Source organism: Pseudophryne corroboree, chromosome 6 (assembly GCF_028390025.1).
Source record: "Pseudophryne corroboree isolate aPseCor3 chromosome 6, aPseCor3.hap2, whole genome shotgun sequence".
In the NCBI taxonomy this organism is placed as follows: domain Eukaryota; kingdom Metazoa; phylum Chordata; class Amphibia; order Anura; family Myobatrachidae; genus Pseudophryne; species Pseudophryne corroboree.
The window spans coordinates 333,531,732-333,550,942 of record NC_086449.1 but is presented as its reverse complement, the minus strand read 5'-3'; the positions used below and the strand labels follow the sequence as shown (position 1 = coordinate 333,550,942).

Here is a 19,211-nt window from a genome sequence, read left to right as displayed (position 1 = left end):
GTCGGCCGTCTCATGTCGTCAACCGACCTTGCAGCGTGTTGACATTATCACGTAATTCCCTAAATAAGCCATCCATTCCGGTGTCGACTCCCTAGAGAGTGACATCACCATTACAGGCAATTGCTCCGCCTCCACACCAACATCGTCCTCCTACATGTCGACACACACGTACCGACACACAGCACACACACAGGGAATGCTCTGATAGAGGACAGGACCCACTAGCCCTTTGGAGAGACAGAGGGAGAGTTTGCCAGCACACACCAAAAACGCTATAATTATATAGGGACAACCTTATATAAGTGTTTTCCCTTATAGCATTTTTTATATATTTCTAACGCCAAATTAGTGCCCCCCCTCTCTGTTTTAACCCTGTTTCTGTAGTGCAGTGCAGGGGAGAGCCTGGGAGCCTTCCCTCCAGCCTTTCTGTGAGGGAAAATGGCGCTGTGTGCTGAGGAGATAGGCCCCGCCCCTTTTTCGGCGGCCTCGTCTCCCGCTCTTAACGGATTCTGGCAGGGGTTAAATATCTCCATATAGCCTCCGGAGGCTATATGTGAGGTATTTTTAGCCAAAATAGGTATTCATTTGCCTCCCAGGGCGCCCCCCTCCCAGCGCCCTGCACCCTCAGTGACTGCCGTGTGAAGTGTGCTGAGAGGAAAATGGCGCACAGCTGCAGTGCTGTGCGCTACCTTTAGAAGACTGAGGAGTCTTCTGCCGCCGATTCTGGACCTCTTCTTACTTCAGCATCTGCAAGGGGGCCGGCGGCAAGGCTCCGGTGACCATCCAGGCTGTACCTGTGATCGTCCCTCTGGAGCTGATGTCCAGTAGCCAAGAAGCCAATCCATCCTGCACGCAGGTGAGTTCACTTCTTCTCCCCTAAGTCCCTCGTTGCAGTGATCCTGTTGCCAGCAGGACTCACTGTAAAGTAAAAAACCTAAGCTAAACTTTTCTAAGCAGCTCTTTAGGAGAGCCACCTAGATTGCACCCTTCTCGGCCGGGCACAAAAATCTAACTGGCTTGGAGGAGGGTCATAGGGGGAGGAGCCAGTGCACACCACCTGATCGGAAAGCTTTACTTTTGTGCCCTGTCTCCTGCGGAGCCGCTATTCCCCATGGTCCTTTCAGGAACCCCAGCATCCACTAGGACGATAGAGAAATTAAATTCACATACACGATTAGTGATTATGAAGTGAATTATCTTGATGTAACTATTCAAATAAGTGAAAATATATTGCACACTTCACTTTATAAGAAAAAAACAGATCGCAATAATATGTTGCATCATTCAAGTCAGCATCCTATAGCAACCAAGGAAGGACTCCCCTTTTCCCAGTTTATCAGAGTTCATCGAATCTCTGATGACTTGGAGAAGACTATCAAAGAAATAGATTGCATGATTAAGCAATTTATGGCCAGAGGTTATAAATATGACCAATTAATTAAAGCTAAAACCAAAGCATTACAGATACCAAGGGAGCAATTACTAACAGAAAGGAGGAGGTCTCAAGAAGACTCATCCCGAATGCCATTTGTTCAACAATTCCATACACAAAGTCAGCTAGTAGTCAAGGAAACTAAATTGTTATGGCCACTAGTCACTACAGACCCTGACCTAAAAGCACTGAGGAAGGTGAGATTAATGCCGAGCTTCAGACGAAGCAAAAATCTAAAACAGTGGCTTGTAAAAAATGACATATCTGAAAACACCAAAGAGCGTACAAAATCAAACTTTCTGACAAGGAAGCCAGGATGTTACCGGTGTGTGGGGTGCATCACATGTAGTTACCTGGAAAAAGGTGACACATTTGCCCATCCACATACCGGCAAACGGATCCCTATAAGGAAAGTCTTAACATGTACCAGTACTCATGTTGTATATTTCATTCGGTGCCCATGTGGTCTTCTCTATATAGGGAAGACCACTAGGCAATTTAAGGAACGAATGAATATGCACCGGTCATCTATTAGGAAGGCCATGGAGGGACAAATAGTAGCCCAGGAACAACCGGTAGCAAGGCACTTTAGAACGCATAAACATGGGTTATCAACATTGAGATACATGATTATTGATCAAGTGGAAAAAAGGATCAGAGGTGGTGATAGAGACAAATGTCTATTGCAGTGTGAGGCAAGGTGGATACATGAACTAAACACTGTATCCCCATATGGTCTCAATGAAAATTTTGGCTTAAACTGTTTCCTGTAAATGAGAGGAATAGGGTATCCCGTTATAATATATAAAGTACTTTCAGTATTTATTAATATATCTGATCACAAAACACCTCAATGCAGATTGGTGGGCAAATTGAACTGCTTTTGTATTTGTTTTTAATTTTTAATCTACATGCACTGTGGTGGTGGTGGAAGTATGTCACATGTCTATGCCTATTCCCGTCGCTAGGCAACGGGAGTTCAGTTCGGAACTTGGTGTGAGCGCCGGAGAGCGCACGTCGCAGAGGTGTGACGTCATCAGGGGAAGACGGACGCCCGGAGCCCGGCGGCGTGAGACGGCGTGCATTCACAGGGTGAGTTATAAATGTTTGTTTTTTGTATTATGCAGTATCCTGAAGACGATTAAACAATCAAAACGTTGATCATCCACACGAGTGGTCTGAGCAATTTGTGATAGCAAGTCCCAAGAGTGCCACCAGTTAACTCTCTGTATCATTGGTGTGCAATACACCTAGGAGGGCACCAGGGCATGGCGATATATTTTTATGGAAGAGTGCCGACCAGAATTGCATATATATATATATATATATATATAATAAGAATTTACTTACCGATAATTCTATTTCTCGGAGTCCGTAGTAGATGCTGGGGTTCCTGAAAGGACCATGGGGAATAGCGGCTCCGCAGGAGACAGGGCACAAAAAGTAAAGCTTTCCGATCAGGTGGTGTGCACTGGCTCCTCCCCCTATGACCCTCCTCCAAGCCTCAGTTAGGTACTGTGCCCGGACGAGCGTACACAATAAGGGAGGAATTTTGAATCCCGGGTAAGACTCATACCAGCCACACCAATCACACCGTACAACTTGTGATCAAACCCAGTTAACAGTATGATAACAGAGGAGCCTCTGAAAGATGGCTTCCTAAACAATAACCCGAATTAGTTAACAATAACTATGTACAATTATTGCAGATAATCCGCACTTGGGATGGGCGCCCAGCATCCACTACGGACTCCGAGAAATAGAATTATCGGTAAGTAAATTCTTATTTTCTCTATCGTCCTAGTGGATGCTGGGGTTCCTGAAAGGACCATGGGGATTATACCAAAGCTCCCAAACGGGCGGGAGAGTGCGGATGACTCTGCAGCACCGAATGAGAGAACTCCAGGTCCTCCTTAGCCAGAGTATCAAATTTGTAAAATTTTACAAACGTGTTCTCCCCTGACCACGTAGCTGCTCGGCAAAGTTGTAATGCCGAGACCCCTCGGGCAGCCGCCCAAGATGAGCCCACCTTCCTTGTGGAGTGGGCCTTTACAGATTTAGGCTGTGGCAGGCCTGCCACAGAATGTGCAAGTTGGATTGTGCTACAGATCCAACGAGCAATCGTCTGCTTAGACGCAGGAGCACCCATCTTGTTGGGTGCATACAATATAAACAACGAGTCAGATTTTCTAACTCCAGCTGTCCTTGCAATATATATTTTTAATGCTCTGACAACGTCCAGTAACTTGGAGTCCTCCAAGTCACTTGTAGCCGCAGGCACTACAATAGGCTGGTTCAGATGAAATGCTGACACCACCTTAGGGAGAAAATGCGGACGAGTCCGCAGTTCTGCCCTGTCCGAATGGAAAATCAGATATGGGCTTTTGTAAGATAAAGCTGCCAGTTCTGACACTCTCCTGGCCGAAGCCAGGGCTAGTAACATGGTCACTTTCCATGTGAGATATTTTAAATCCACCTTTTTTAGTGGTTCAAACCAATGAGATTTTAGAAATTCCAAAACCACATTGAGATCCCACGGTGCCACTGGAGGCACCACAGGAGGCTGTATATGCAGCACTCCCTTAACAAAAGTCTGGACTTCAGGAACTGAAGCCAATTCTTTTTGAAAGAAAATCGACAGGGCCGAAATTTGAACCTTAATAGATCCCAATTTGAGACCCATAGACAATCCTGATTGCAGGAAATGTAGGAATCGACCCAGTTGAAATTCCTCCGTCGGAGCACTCCGATCCTCGCACCACGCAACATATCTTCGCCAAATGCGGTGATAGTGTTGCACGGTTACTTCCTTCCTTGCTTTAATCAAAGTAGGAATGACTTCTTCCGGCATGCCTTTTTCCTTTAGGATCCGGCGTTCAACCGCCATGCCGTCAAACGCAGCCGCGGTAAGTCTTGAAACAGACAGGGACCCTGCTGAAGCAAGTCCCTCCTTAGAGGTAGAGGCCACGGATCTTCCGTGATCATCTCTTGAAGTTCCGGGTACCAAGTCCTTCTTGGCCAATCCGGAACCACTAGTATCGTTCTTACGCCTCTTTGCCGTATAATTCTCAATACTTTTGGTATGAGAGGCAGAGGAGGAAACACATACACCGACTGGTACACCCAAGGCGTTACCAGCGCGTCCACAGCTATTGCCTGCGGATCTCTTGACCTGGCGCAATACCTGTCCAGTTTTTTGTTGAGGCGAGACGCCATCATGTCCACCATTGGTCTTTCCCAACGGGTTACCAGCATGTGGAAGACTTCCGGATGAAGTCCCCACTCTCCCGGGTGAAGGTCGTGTCTGCTGAGGAAGTCTGCTTCCCAGTTGTCCACTCCCGGGATGAACACTGCTGACAGTGCTATCACATGATTCTCTGCCCAGCGAAGAATCCTTGCAGCTTCTGCCATTGCACTCCTGCTTCTTGTGCCGCCCTGTCTGTTTACATGGGCGACTGCCGTGATGTTGTCCGACTGGATCAACACCGGTTTTCCTTGAAGCAGAGGTTCTGCCTGGCTTAGAGCATTGTAGATTGCTCTTAGTTCCAGAATGTTTATGTGAAGAGACGTTTCCAGGCTCGTCCACACTCCCTGGAAGTTTCTTCCTTGTGTGACTGCTCCCCAGCCTCTCAGGCTGGCGTCCGTGGTCACCAGGATCCAATCCTGTATGCCGAATCTGCGGCCCTCCAATAGATGAGCACTCTGCAACCACCACAGAAGAGATACCCTTGTCCTTGGAGACAGGGTTATCCGCTGGTGCATCTGAAGATGCGACCCTGACCATTTGTCCAACAGATCCCTCTGGAAAATTCGTGCATGGAATCTGCCGAATGGAATTGCTTCGTAAGAAGCCACCATTTTTTCCCAGGACTCTTGTGCATTGATGTACAGACACCTTTCCTGGTTTTAGGAGGTTCCTGACAAGCTCGGATAACTCCTTGGCTTTTTCCTCCGGGAGAAAAACCTTTTTCTGAACCGTGTCCAGAATCATCCCTAGGAACAGCAGACGAGTTGTCGGCATTAACTGGGATTTTGGAATATTCAGAATCCAGCCGTGCTGTTTTAGCACTTCTTGAGACAGTGCTAATCCCATCTCTAGCTGTTCTCTGGACCTTGCCCTTATTAGGAGATCGTCCAAGTATGGGATAATTAATACGCCTTTTCTTTGAAGAAGAATCATCATCTCGGCCATTACCTTTGTAAAGATCCGAGGTGCCGTGGACAATCCGAACGGCAGCGTCTGAAACTGATAGTGACAGTTTTGTACAACGAACCTGAGGTACCCCTGGTGTGAGGGGTAAATTGGAACGTGGAGGTACGCATCCTTGATGTCCAAGGACACCATAAAGTCCCCTTCTTCCAGGTTCGCTATCACTGCTCTGAGTGACTCCATTTTGAACTTGAACTTCTTTATGTACAGGTTCAAGGACTTCAGATTTAGAATAGGTCTTACCGAGCCGTCCGGCTTCGGTACCACAAATAGAGTGGAATAATACCCCTTTCCCTGTTGTAGAAGAGGTACCTTGACTATCACCTGCTGAGAGTACAGCTTGTGAATGGCTTCCAAAACCGTCTCCCTTTCGGAGGGGGACGTTGGTAAAGCAGACTTCAGGAAACGGCGAGGCGGATCTGTCTCTAGTTCCAACCTGTACCCCTGAGATATTATCTGCAGGATCCAGGGATCTACCTGCGAGTGAGCCCACTGCGCGCTGAAATTCTTGAGACGACCGCCCACCGCCCCCGAGTCCGCTTGAGAAGCCCCAGCGTCATGCTGAGGCTTTTGTAGAAGCGGGGGAGGGCTTCTGTTCCTGGGAAGGAGCTGCCTGTTGGTGTCTCTTCCCCCTTCCTCTGCCTCGTGGCAGATATGAATATCCCTTTGCTCTCTTGTTTTTAAAGGAACGAAAGGGCTGCGGTTGAAAAGTCGGTGTCTTTTTCTGTTGGGGAGTAGCTTGAGGTAAAAAGGTGGATTTCCCGGCTGTAGCCGTGGCCACCAAATCTGATAGACCGACTCCAAATAACTCCTCCCCTTTATACGGCAAAACTTCCATATGCCGTTTTGAGTCCGCATCGCCTGACCACTGTCGCGTCCATAAACTTCTTCTGGCCGAAATGGACATAGCACTTACCCGTGATGCCAGTGTGCAGATATCCCTCTGTGCATCACGCATATAAAGAAATGCATCCTTTATTTGCTCTAAAGACAGTAAAACATTGTCCCTATCCAGGGTATCAATATTTTCAATCAGGGACTCTGACCAAGCTACTCCAGCACTGCACATCCAGGCTGTCGCTATAGCTGGTCGTAGTATAACACCTGTATGTGTGTATATACTTTTTTGGATATTTTCCATCCTCCTATCTGCTGGATCTTTAAGTGCGGCCGTCTCAGGAGAGGGTAACGCCACTTGTTTAGATAAGCGTGTGAGCGCCTTGTCCACCCTAGGAGGTGTTTCCCAGCGCGCCCTAACCTCTGGCGGGAAAGGGTATAAAGCCAATAACTTCTTTGAAATTAGCATCTTTTTATTTCTTCTGATTCAGGAAAAACTATAGGTAGTTTCTTCACACCCCACATAATACCCTGTTTAGTGGTACCTGTAGTATCAGCTAAATGTAACGCCTCCTTCATTGCCAAAATCATATAACGTGTGGCCTTACTGGAAAATACGGTTGATTCGTCACCGTCGCCACTGGAATCAGTGCCTGTGTCTGGGTCTGTGTCGACCGACTGAGGCAAAGGGCGTTTTACAGCCCCTGACGGTGTTTGAGGCGCCTGGACAGGCACTAACTGATTGTCCGGCCGTCTCATGTCGTCAAACGACTGCTTTAGCGTGTTGACACTATCCCGTAATTCCATAAATAAAGGCATCCATTCTGGTGTCGACCCCCTAGGAGGTGACATCCCCATATTTGGCAATTGCTCCGCCTCCACACCAATATCGTCCTCATACATGTCGACACACACGTACCGACACACAGCAGACACACAGGGAATGCTCTTTACGAAGACAGGACCCCACTAGCCCTTTGGGGAGACAGAGGGAGAGTTTGCCAGCACACACCAAAAGCGCTATATATGACAGGGATAGCCTTATAATAAGTGCTCCCTGTATAGCTGCTTTTATAATATAATTTTTGCCACTATTTTGCCCCCCCTCTCTTGTTTTACCCTGTTTCTGTAGTGCAGTGCAGGGGAGAGACCTGGGAGCCGTCCTGACCAGCGGAGCTGTGTAAGGAAAATGGCGCTGTGTGCTGAGGAGATAGGCCCCGCCCCTTTTTCGGCGGGCTCGTCTCCCGCTCTTTAGTGTATTCTGGCAGGGGTTAAATATCTCCATATAGCCCCCGGAGGCTATATGTGAGGTATTTTTTAGCCAAATAGGTTTTCATTTGCCTCCCAGGGCGCTCCCCTCCCAGCGCCCTGCACCCTCAGTGACTGCCGTGTGAAGTGTGCTGAGAGGAAAATGGCGCACAGCTGCAGTGCTGTGCGCTACCTTTAGAAGACTGAGGAGTCTTCTGCCGCCGATTCTGGACCTCTTCATGTTTCAGCATCTGCAAGGGGGCCGGCGGCGAGGCTCCGGTGACCATCCAGGCTGTACCTGTGATCGTCCCTCTGGAGCTGATGTCCAGTAGCCAAGAAGCCAATCCATCCTGCACGCAGGTGAGTTCACTTCTTCTCCCCTAAGTCCCTCGTTGCAGTGATCCTGTTGCCAGCAGGACTCACTGTAAAATAAAAAACCTAAGCTAAACTTTCTCTAAGCAGCTCTTTAGGAGAGCCACCTAGATTGCACCCTTCTCGGCCGGGCACAAAAATCTAACTGAGGCTTGGAGGAGGGTCATAGGGGGAGGAGCCAGTGCACACCACCTGATCGGAAAGCTTTACTTTTTGTGCCCTGTCTCCTGCGGAGCCGCTATTCCCCATGGTCCTTTCAGGAACCCCAGCATCCACTAGGACGATAGAGAAATATATATTTACAAGGGTGTAGTACGGCTGACTGGCGGTCAGCTTACCGACGCCGGGATCCCGGCAGCATACCGACGCCGGGATCTCGGCGGGAGGGGCGAGTGCAGCAAGCCCCTTGCGGGCTCGCTGCACTCGCCACGCTGCAGGCTCGGTGGCGACCTGCGGTCGCCACGGGTTCTATTCCCACTCTATGGGTGTCGTGGACACCCACGAGTGGAAATAGTCCTTGTTGGTCGGCATGCCGACCGTCGGGATAGCGAGCCGTCGGGATGGTGGAGGAGGTCATGTGACTGTCGGTCAGCTGACCGGCGGTCACATGAATACCACCCTATTTAAAGAATATCCCATTTGGATCGCCAGTGCAAAAAAACCAAAACCTTTTCTCCCGAAAACACACAGGTTCAGTGAAATGTGTGTGATTTCGGTAGAAATAGCCCCATTTTCTAATTAACCACGCCTGCCTGCAGTGTTCCATGCCTGCCGCAGCAGAAGGCTGCGACTGCAAGGACACTGCCGCAGCCCAGGAGCCGGCACTCAGCGCTGGGACCCCAGCAAGGAAGCCAGGGCAGTGCTGTGACCTGCATACCCCCTCTTCCTCTAGCAGTGGTCACATGACGGGGGAACGGTCATGTGTCCGGGGGGAGCCAGAGGTTGAGGGCTGCAACGGGAGCGGTCAGGAGCCGGCACCCAGTGCAGTAGAGAAAAGCCCCGCTCGTGCAGGCTTATCAGTGCTAATAGGATAAGCCCTGGGCGATATTCTCCACAGTGTGTTACTGTAAGTTACCAGTACAATCCTCTACAGGTGAAACTCAGAAAATTAGAACATTGTGCAAAAGTTCATTTATTTCAATAATTCAACTTAAAAGGTGAAACTAATATATTATATAGACTCATTACATGCAAAGTGAGATATTTCAAGCCTTCATGTTATAATTTTGATGATTGTGGCTTACAGTGTAAGAAAACCTTAAATCCAAAATCTCAGAGAGTTAGATTATTACATAAATTCAATTAAAAAAAAGGATTTTAAATACAGAATTGTCGGCCCTCTGAAAAGTATAATCATGCATATGTACACAGTACTTGGTTTGGGCCCCTTTTGCCTGAATTACTGCCTCAATGCGGCGTGGCATGGATTCTATCAGCCTGTGCCACTGCTGAGGTGTTATGGAAGACCAGGATGCTTCAATAGCTGCCTTCAGCTCTTCTGCATTGTTTGGTCTCATCTTTCTCTTGGCAATGCCCCATAGATTCTCTATGGGATTCAGGTCAGGCGAGTTTGCTGGCCAATCCAGCACAGTAATCCCACGGTCACTGAACCAGGTTTTGGTACTTATGGCAGTGTGGGCAGGTGCCAAGTCCTGCTGGAAAATGAAGTCAGCATCTCCATAAAGCTTATCTGCTAAAGAAAGCATGAAGTGCTCTAAAATGTTCTGGTAGACGGCTGCGTTGACTCTGGACTTAATAAAGCACAGTGGACCAACACCAGCAGATGACATGGCTCCCCAAATCAAAAGACTGTGGAAACTTCACACTGGACTTCAAGCATCTTGGATTGTGTGCCTCTCCATTCTTCCTCCATACTCTGCGACCTTGGTTTCCAAATGAGATGCAAAATTTACTCTCACCAGAAAAGAGGACTTTGGACCACTGAGCAACAGACCAGTTATTTTCTCCTTTAGCCCAGGTAAGACGCTTCTGACGTTGTTTGTTGTTCAGGAGCGGCTTGACAAGAGATGGAGATACTGACTTCATTTTCCAGCAGGACTTGGCATCTGCCCACACTGCCAAAAGTACCAAAACCTGGTTCAATGACCGTGGGATTATTGTGCTGGATTGGCCAGTAAACTCGCCTGACCTGAATCCCATAGAGAATCTATAGGGCATTGCCAAGAGAAAGATTAGAGAAATGAGACCGAACAATGCAGAAGAGCTGAAGGCAGCTATTGAAGCATCCTGGTCTTCCAGAATACCTCAGCAGTGCCACAGTCTGATAGAATCCATGCCACGCCGCATTGAGGCAGTAGTTCATGCAAAAGGAGCCCAAACCAAGAACTGAGTACATATGTATGATTATACTTTTCAGAGGGCTGACATTTCTGTACGTAAAATTCTTTTTTTATTGATTTTATGTAATATTCTAATTTTCTGAGATTTTAGATTTGGGGTTTTCTTAAGCTGTAAGCAACAATCACCAAAATTATAAAAAATAAAGGCTTGAAATATCTCACTTTGCATGAAATGAGTCTATATAATATATTAGTTTTACCTTTTAAGTTGAGTTACTGAAATAAATGAACTTTTGCACTATATTCTAATTCTGAGTTTCACCTGTATATATCAGTGCATTCATGGTATGCCATAAAGAAGACCCCCAGACAGTTTATGGAAATTGTTAAAATGCATATAATATAAATGATGCTTTCACATAGGGGGTCTTTCCGAGTTGTTCGCTCGGTAAATTTCTTCGCATCGCAGCAATTTTCCGCTTAGTGCGCATGCGCAATGTCCGCACTGCGACTGCGCCAAGTAAATTTGCTATGCAGGTAGGAATTTTACTCACGTTTTTTTCCTCGTTCTGGTGATCGCAATGTGATTGACAGGAAGTGGGTGTTTCTGGGCGGAAACAGGCCGTTTTATGGGAGTGTGTGAAAAAACGCTACCGTTTCTGTGAAAAACGCGGGAGTGGCTGGAGAAACGGAGGAGTGTCTGGGCGAACGCTGGGTGTGTTTGTGACGTCAAACCAGGAACGACAAGCACTGAACTGATCGCAGATGCCGAGTAAGTCTCGAGTTACTCAGAAACTGCACAGAGATGTCTTATCGCAATATTGCGAATCTTTCGTTCGCAATTTTAAGAAGCTAAGATTCACTCACAGTAGGCGGCGGCTTAGCGTGTGCAAAGCTGCTAAAAGCAGCTTGCGAGCGAACAACTCGGAATGACCCCCATAGTACAGTGACTGGGACAGAGGTGTGACAATTTTTTCTACAGGTTTTGGTTTGAACTTTTTGGTCAGATTAAAATTGCTGGAGGCAGGTGTACAAAGTTATGATTGCAGTCACATGCTTGGCTTAACCACTTTGGCACAATATTGCTGGTCTAATAGCAGATGGAAACAGGTATGGTCAGGGTTTCCCAGGGGACAGATAAACACTGAAAGGTGGTTAATGAAGAGCATATAGTGTATAGTTCTTGTAATATGCAGAAGTTACTTGTGGAGTAATTAATCATTTTGCACACAGTAAATGTACATATACAGTATCCCTTTTTCTTGCAATGTAAATTTCTATTTAGGGTTCGGTTTGCCCACTACAGGAATCAAGCATAAGTAAACGGAGTGTATTCATGGTGACAAACTTACTGTATGAGTCACTATTCTCTGCCAACCTACAGTATATGACAGAGTACTCTCTTTTGGGGTGTGGTATAAAACATCTACAATGCCTTGGTAGACGGTCAATAGGTCGACTTGCATTAGGTCGACAGATAAAAGGGCAACACTGGTTCAGGTTGACAGGTACAAAAGGTCACCATGACAATGGTCGACACAAGTTGTTGTTGTTTTTTACTTTTTATTTTATTTAGGCCAAATCTTGTATATTTGATATTATGTGATCACCATCAGTACAAACGTGTAGCCTCACAGGCTCGCTTTACTCGCCACGCTTCAGGTAAGGTAACGATTTCCAAAAGATGTCCATGTGGACAGTAAATCAAGCAAATGTTGGGAAAACATGTGAACCCCCCCCCCAAAAAAAATAATAATAATAATAATCTGTCAACCATTTGTGTATTGATCATTATCATGTCGACCTTTTGTATCTGTCAACCATATGATGTCGCCCTATTGACTGTCGACCAATACACTGTCGATCTATCATCCGGATACCCCTCTCATTTACATGGCTGTGAGTGTGTCAGTCTGCCAAGTACATATTCCATTTTTATCTTGCTAGCTTTGTTGACTTCCATTATAAACCAATTTGCAACCTGACCACTTAGATAAAAATCAATATGAAAGTGCTCAGCGAGGCTGTAATATCACAGAGACTGTAACGTAACCCATGATTTGCTAAACATTTATGTCTAAACATCCAGGAAATGTCTTCTTTGCATTGAGACTATTGTTCTGGCTGACTGACTTGGGTCACATAGGGGGAGATGTACTAAGCCATGGAGAGTAAAAGATAAAATTACCAACCTATGCTTCAGGCTGTGTTTGAAAATTGACAGTTAGGATCTGATTGATTGGTTGGTAGCTTATCCCTCTTTACTTTCTCAGAGGTCTATTTACTAAGCCTTGGGCAGAGATAAAGTGGACAGAGATAAAGTACCAACCAATCAGCTCCTAACTGTCATTTTTCAAACCCAGCCTGTAACATGGAAGTTTTTACCTGATTGGCTGGTACTTTATCTCCCTCCACTTTATCTCTCTTCAAGACTTAGTAAATAGAACCCTAACTCTCCAAGGCTTAGTACACCTGTCCTAAAGAGTGATTCTTAGGACAAAGTTTACCAAATGTTAAATATATTGGTAATACTGAAATATACTTGAGCCTATGGTCATGGGAGACAGTGGAATGAGGTTATATTTGTATGAAATCTCACAAAAACATAGTAAATAAGAACACCGAAATGACACACTCACCCAGTTACCCACTTCAGGATATGACGTAGAGTATTCAGGCAGTTAGCAGGCCTGCACAGAAAAAGAACTTTAGCTTACTAAACAGATATCAGTGGTTACTTTATGTATTCCTACATTTGTTAATAAAATGTATTGTACTTCAAATGAAAAACATTTATTCAAGAATAATTCCAAAGTTGTAACCTCTAGAAAGCTCTGGAGAAATAAAGAAAAAAATCTGTTTCAATTGTAACCTGCACATACAGCTGAACCAATGTTTATAATAACAAATATTAAGCCACTATATACATATTCACTTTCAAAGCAATGGAAAAAAAACAGAAGTATGTGACATTACTGTAACATCCTTGCCTTGTTGGCTGTTGGGACCTAAAACTAGATATGGTCACACCATCATGCACCATATTTATACAAAATCAGCGTGCTACCCAAAATTTTAACACTAAAGAGACAAGTCATAAGATATTCAGGAAATTTGAAATACGGTTTAAATCAGTGGTTCCCAAACTCGGTCCTCAAGACCCATAACGGTCAATGATTTAAGTATATCCATGCTTAGCCACAGGTGACATAGGCCCAAATCTATTAAGCCTTAAAAAGTGATAAAGTGGAGAGTGATAAAGAGTGATAAAGTACAAACAAACCAGCTCCATATCCTGTAACATGGCAGTTAGGAAGCTGATTGGCTGAGCACTTTATCACTTCCCACTTTACAGGTTGAGTATCCCATATCCAAATATTCCGAAATACGGACTTTTATGAATGAGAGTGAGATAGTGAAACCTTTGTTTTTTGTTGACTCAATGTACACAAACTTTGTTTAATACACAAAGTTATTAAAAATATTGTATTAAATGACCTTTAGGCTGTGTATAAGGTGTATATGAAACATAAATGAATTGTGTGAATGTAGACACACTTTGTTTAATGCACAAAGTTATAAAAAATATTGGCTAAAATTGCCTTCAGGCTGTGTGTTTAAGGTGTATATGTAACATAAATGCATTCTGTGCTTAGATTTAGGTCCCATCGCCATGATATCTCATTATGGTATGCAATTATTCCAAAATACGGAAAAATCCCATATCCAAAATACGTCTGGTCCCAAGCATTTTGGATAAGGGATACTCAACCTGTATTACTGTTTAAGGCTTAATAAATTTGGGCCTTAATTACACCGTTTTTATACTAAAATTACGGGTTGCACCTGGACCATTAGTGGTCCTTGAAGACAGAGTTTGGCAACCACTGGTTTAAATCTTAAGTTAATTGAGCATCTTGTATGCTCATGGTATATCCTGTGTTTAATGCCCGAAATAAAATTGGGGGACCAAAGTCACAGAACCAGTCTGATTGCAGGGTTCCAATCAAATCTAAACGCTAAAGGAAATCGGCTGCACAAGATAAAGGGAAAAGGGTGTATATTAGTTTGTGCATACCTCCCAACATGACCTATTCCAGGAGGGTCCAAATGCACTCTACTTGGACTTTCCTCTGGCGTCACCTGTGTTCAACTATTTCACCACAAATGATGTCAATCATAAATTAAGATGGAAGTCCAGGTAGAGGGCATTTTGTCGCTCCTGGAATGGATCATGTTGGCAGGCATAGATTTTGTATATTACATTTAAACTAATAGTGTATAATAGACTTAAACTAATAGTTTAATAATGCCTGGGTACTGTCTATAGCTCCACCTAATTTGAGGCAACTAATTTATAAAGTTTTCTTGTTGTGGAACAAAGACAGCTTAAACAATCTTAAACTACTCATAGAAAAATAAAATCTGTAATTTATCTTGCCATATGCTAGAATAGCAGTAGCCTACTTACACATTGGGACAGGTCTCAGTACACTCTCAATGTGTCTCTCTGTATACCGGAATGCTCTTATTAGATAACAGGTTACAGAAGATCCAGACAACCAGGTGGAGAGGAAATGAAAGTGGGATCTCTGGGTCACTTACAGTAATCTCCCCCTCCTATCTCTCCACCGGTCTGCAAGTTCTGAGGGTAATTCATGAAACTGGATAATCTTGTGATTTAGCCTACACTGCATACTGTCCTGCTCGCATTCTGGCTGCCTGGTTCTGCTGCTGTACAAGATGGAGAGCTAGTAATGCCAGTGTGCTCTGGGCTGGGGGCACCCTGGCAGAGAGGAGCCCGTGGTACAGTATCCACTCCCCCTCCACCTAAATTCAGCTATGCGTTAGACTACAGTACTGTAGCATGGCGTGGAAGCATTGCAAGGTTCAAAAAGGAAATAAATATGACTGAGGTAACATATAAGAAGAAACACGTCTTAATACAGCCAGCACATGGCCATAATGCAAACCTACTGTATGTTTAGCGCAATGGTTCTCAAACTCTGTCCTCAGCACCTCAAACAGTTCACGTTTTGCAGGTCACCCAGCAGGTGCACAGGTGTGTTAATTACTCACTGACACATTTTAAAAGATCCACAGGTGAAGCTAAATATTTCAGTTATTATTCTGTGAGACCTGGAAAACATGAACTGTGTGGCATCCTGACGACAGAGTTTGAGAACCTATGGTCTAGCACAGTGGTTCTCAAACTGTGTGCCTAGGTACCCTTGCGTGCTTCAGGGCACTTGCAGGGGTGTCCTGGGTTGGTGGTTCAGGACCAATTCAAATTATTTCTAATCACGTAATTGGCAAAACTAGCGCTGGTGGCTGTCAAACATAAAATCTTGCCCCTCAACAACACAGCTGAACCTAAGGATGACATATATAAAAAAATTGCTTAATTTCAGTTTTTAGAAGTGGAGGTGTTACCCATAGTAAACAATCAGATTCTAACTCTTGTCTTCTAGAAGGTGCTAGATACATGGTAAGAAGAATCTGATTGGTTGCTATGGGCAACATCTCCACTTCTAAAAATCTGATCTTTAGTAAATATACCCCTTAGTCTTCATCAGTCTGCTCACTAACCCTGGCACTCTAAAGTCACATGATGCCTGCAGAAATGCTTCCAGACAGCTAAATGGTATTGGAGGAAATCACATTCACGATGACTACCTCCATTTCAAGTTCATGCTTGCTAATTACAACTACGCTATATCTTTTTCTAAACAATCTAACTTCAAACCGCTTATACAAATCTTCCAACTCACATTGCCTTTTGCAACCTTCAACTTCCTCCTCTAACCTCCTGCTCCTTCATTGTTGTCCAACCCCTCTGCCCTTGACTGCGCAACTCACTTCACTAAGAATGAAGTAATCTGCAGTGCTATTTTATCACTCAAGCCTTCTCCACCTGCCTTCCTGCCCTTTCTTTATTCCCACCACTGGGATTAAAACATACATCCTATTTTCCTTTTCTCTCACTTGACCCTTGATCCTATAACCTTCCAGCTCCTTCGCTCTCTCTCGCTCTCTTTATGCTTGCTCCAACCAGGAGCATCTCCTTAAACTGCCTCTCTCTTCTGGCACTGTCCCCAATTATTTTAAATATGATTTAGTCTCACACATTCTTAAGAAACCCTCACTTGACCCTGACAACAGTCAGTCCTCTCATTTGCCTATAAACTACTTGAGATTTTCTATATTTGCTCAACCTCATTCCTTTATACTATACACTTGACCCTTTTCAACCTGTCTTCTGTACTCTCCACTCCAATGAAACTTACCCCACCAAGATCACCAATAATCATCTCAATGCCAAATCCACTGTCAAACATTTTCTCCTTCACATACCCTACTCCTTTGGCCTCTGTCTAGTCATGGTTCAACTCTTACCTCAACAACTACTCTACTTCTACCTCTGTCTCGCCCTCTCTTCCTCCACCTCTTCGTGTCCCAAGGGTATGTTCTCTGCCCATTTCACATCTCCCTCAGAAAACTTTTCACCCTTCAATACCATATACACGCTGAAGACACTAAAATCTACCACTCCTCTTAGTCTACATCCTCTCATACATTTCCAACTGCATATCTGCCATTTCCTCCTTGATATTCTAGCACTTCTTCTCAAAGCTCAACAGTGCCAAGAACGATCTTATGGTTTTCCCCACTTCAAAAGGTCCCCCTCAGCCCCCCCGCCCCCCACCCCAACACAACCTCACTCTTGATTATATTAACCTCTCTTCTGTCAGCCGGTGTAATCTTCGAATCAGCTATTTCCTTCACTCCCCAAATTCAGATCAAACCATCTACCAATCTTGAAGATTTCAGCACCAGAACATTGCCAAAATGCATATTCACTAAGCCACCAAAACTCCCATACATGCTTCTACTCATATCCTGCTTAGACTACTGAAGCCTCTTCCTCTCTGGCCTATCTTTGTCTCATCTCTCCACTCTTTAATCTTTTCTTAACGCTGCTGTGCATCTCAATTTGTTTTCGCACCACACAGTGCCTGCCTCCCCTCTGCAAAATGCTTCACTGGCTGCCAATCACGCTCAGAATCCAGATAAAAAAAACTCATTCACACAAAGTCTTAGACCACTCCATCCTTCATATCTAACATCATCTATGTCCACACTACCTCCTGCTCTCCCCGCTTCTCATCAAAGCCTCTTGTACTTCCTCTCATGCTTAAGTCCAAAATTTCACTTGAGTTGCCCCAATCCAATATATGTCACTCCCTCGCCCAGACTCTCGTTTTTTCCCAGCTTTAAAAGCATCCTTAAAATGTAATTTTTTTTTAATTAAGGCATACCAGCCCTCCAGATAACTCGTCTAGTCACCTCTACCACGTCATATTATATAATTACCAATTCAATATCTATTTATGTACAGGTTCCCCTTAGTAAGTTAGCTCTTATGGGCAGAGCCTACCACTCCAGATCACCAATGATTAGTTTCTTTATAGCCTCCAGTGACCCTGACTTTGTTTGCTCACCCTTACATTGGGTATAGGATTCCAGAGTAGTGACTCGCCAAAGTATGGTGCTGCTAGCTTCAGCATATGGCCTTACCCTTGCCCCTGTTATTTGTACTACCCATATAATGATTGATACTTATGCTTTGATCTCCCATTGTGTATGTAATTTATCTCTGACACCCTGTTACCATGGGTGTATCTATAATGGGTGAGGGTGTGCAGTGCACACATGCCCCTTGAGTCCAGGGAGGCACACACCGATATAATAGGATTTTGGTACTTACCGGTAAATCCTTTTCTCCTAGTCCGTAGAGGATGCTGGGGACTCCAAAAGGACCATGGGGTATAGACGGGATCCGCAGGAGCTTGGGCACACTGAAAGACTTAAGACTGGGTGTGAACTGGCTCCTCCCTCTATGCCCCTCCTCCAGACCTCAGTTATAGGAACTGTGCCCAGGAGAGACGGACATTTCGAGGAATGGATTTGTGTGTAAACTAAGGGCTACAAACATACCAGCCCACACCACAACCATACCATACAACCGGAGTAACAGTAAACCAGAGAACAGTATGAAAGAACAGCAGCAACAAGCTGAAACCAGAAATACACAACCCGTGTATAAACTAAGTGAACCGACAAAAGAACACTACAAGAAACAGTCCGCACTGGGATGGGCGCCCAGCATCCTCTACGGACTAGGAGAAAAGGATTTACCGGTAAGTACCAAAATCCTATTTTCTCTTACGTCCTAGAGGATGCTGGGGACTCCAAAAGGACCATGGGGTTTATACCAAAGCTCCAGACCGGGCGGGAGAGTGCAGACGACTCTGCAGCACCGACTGAGCAAACGCAAGGTCCTCATCAGCCAGGGTATCAAACTTATAGAACTTGCCAAACGTGTTTGAACCCGACCAAGTAGCCGCTCGGCAGAGCTGTAGAGCCGAGACGCCCCGGGCATCCGCCCAAGACGAGCCCACCTTCCTGGTAGAATGGGCTTTCACCGACTTCGGCACCGGTAATCCGGCCGAAGAATGAGCCTGCTGAATCGTACTACAAATCCAGCGTGCAATAGTCTGTTTTGAAGCAGGATGACCAATCTTGTTGGAAGCGTACAGGACAAACAGTGCCTCAGTTTTCCTGGCAACCGCCGTACGGGCGACGTAGATCTTCAACGCCCTCTCTACATCCAGAGACCTGGGAACTGTCCCAGCATCCCGGCCACCGGTACCACAATAGGTTGATTAATGTGAAACGAGGAGACCACCTTTGGTAAAAATTGTTGACGAGTCCTCAATTCTGCCCTATCCGAATGAAAGACCAAGTACGG

The 19,211-nt window shown here is 45.2% G+C and overlaps 1 protein-coding gene across 4 annotated transcripts in view; it reads right to left on the bottom strand.

Moving 5' to 3' along the window:
- Window positions 1–19,211, bottom strand: part of ICE2 (interactor of little elongation complex ELL subunit 2) — a 435,266-nt gene that overhangs the window by 93,333 nt on the left and 322,722 nt on the right. For all 4 annotated transcript variants that reach the window (XM_063926398.1, XM_063926397.1, XM_063926396.1 and 1 more), the window contains one exon: window positions 13,039–13,089. In XM_063926398.1, the coding sequence (XP_063782468.1) occupies window positions 13,039–13,089 (51 nt within the window). The remainder of the gene's footprint in view (window positions 1–13,038; window positions 13,090–19,211) is intronic.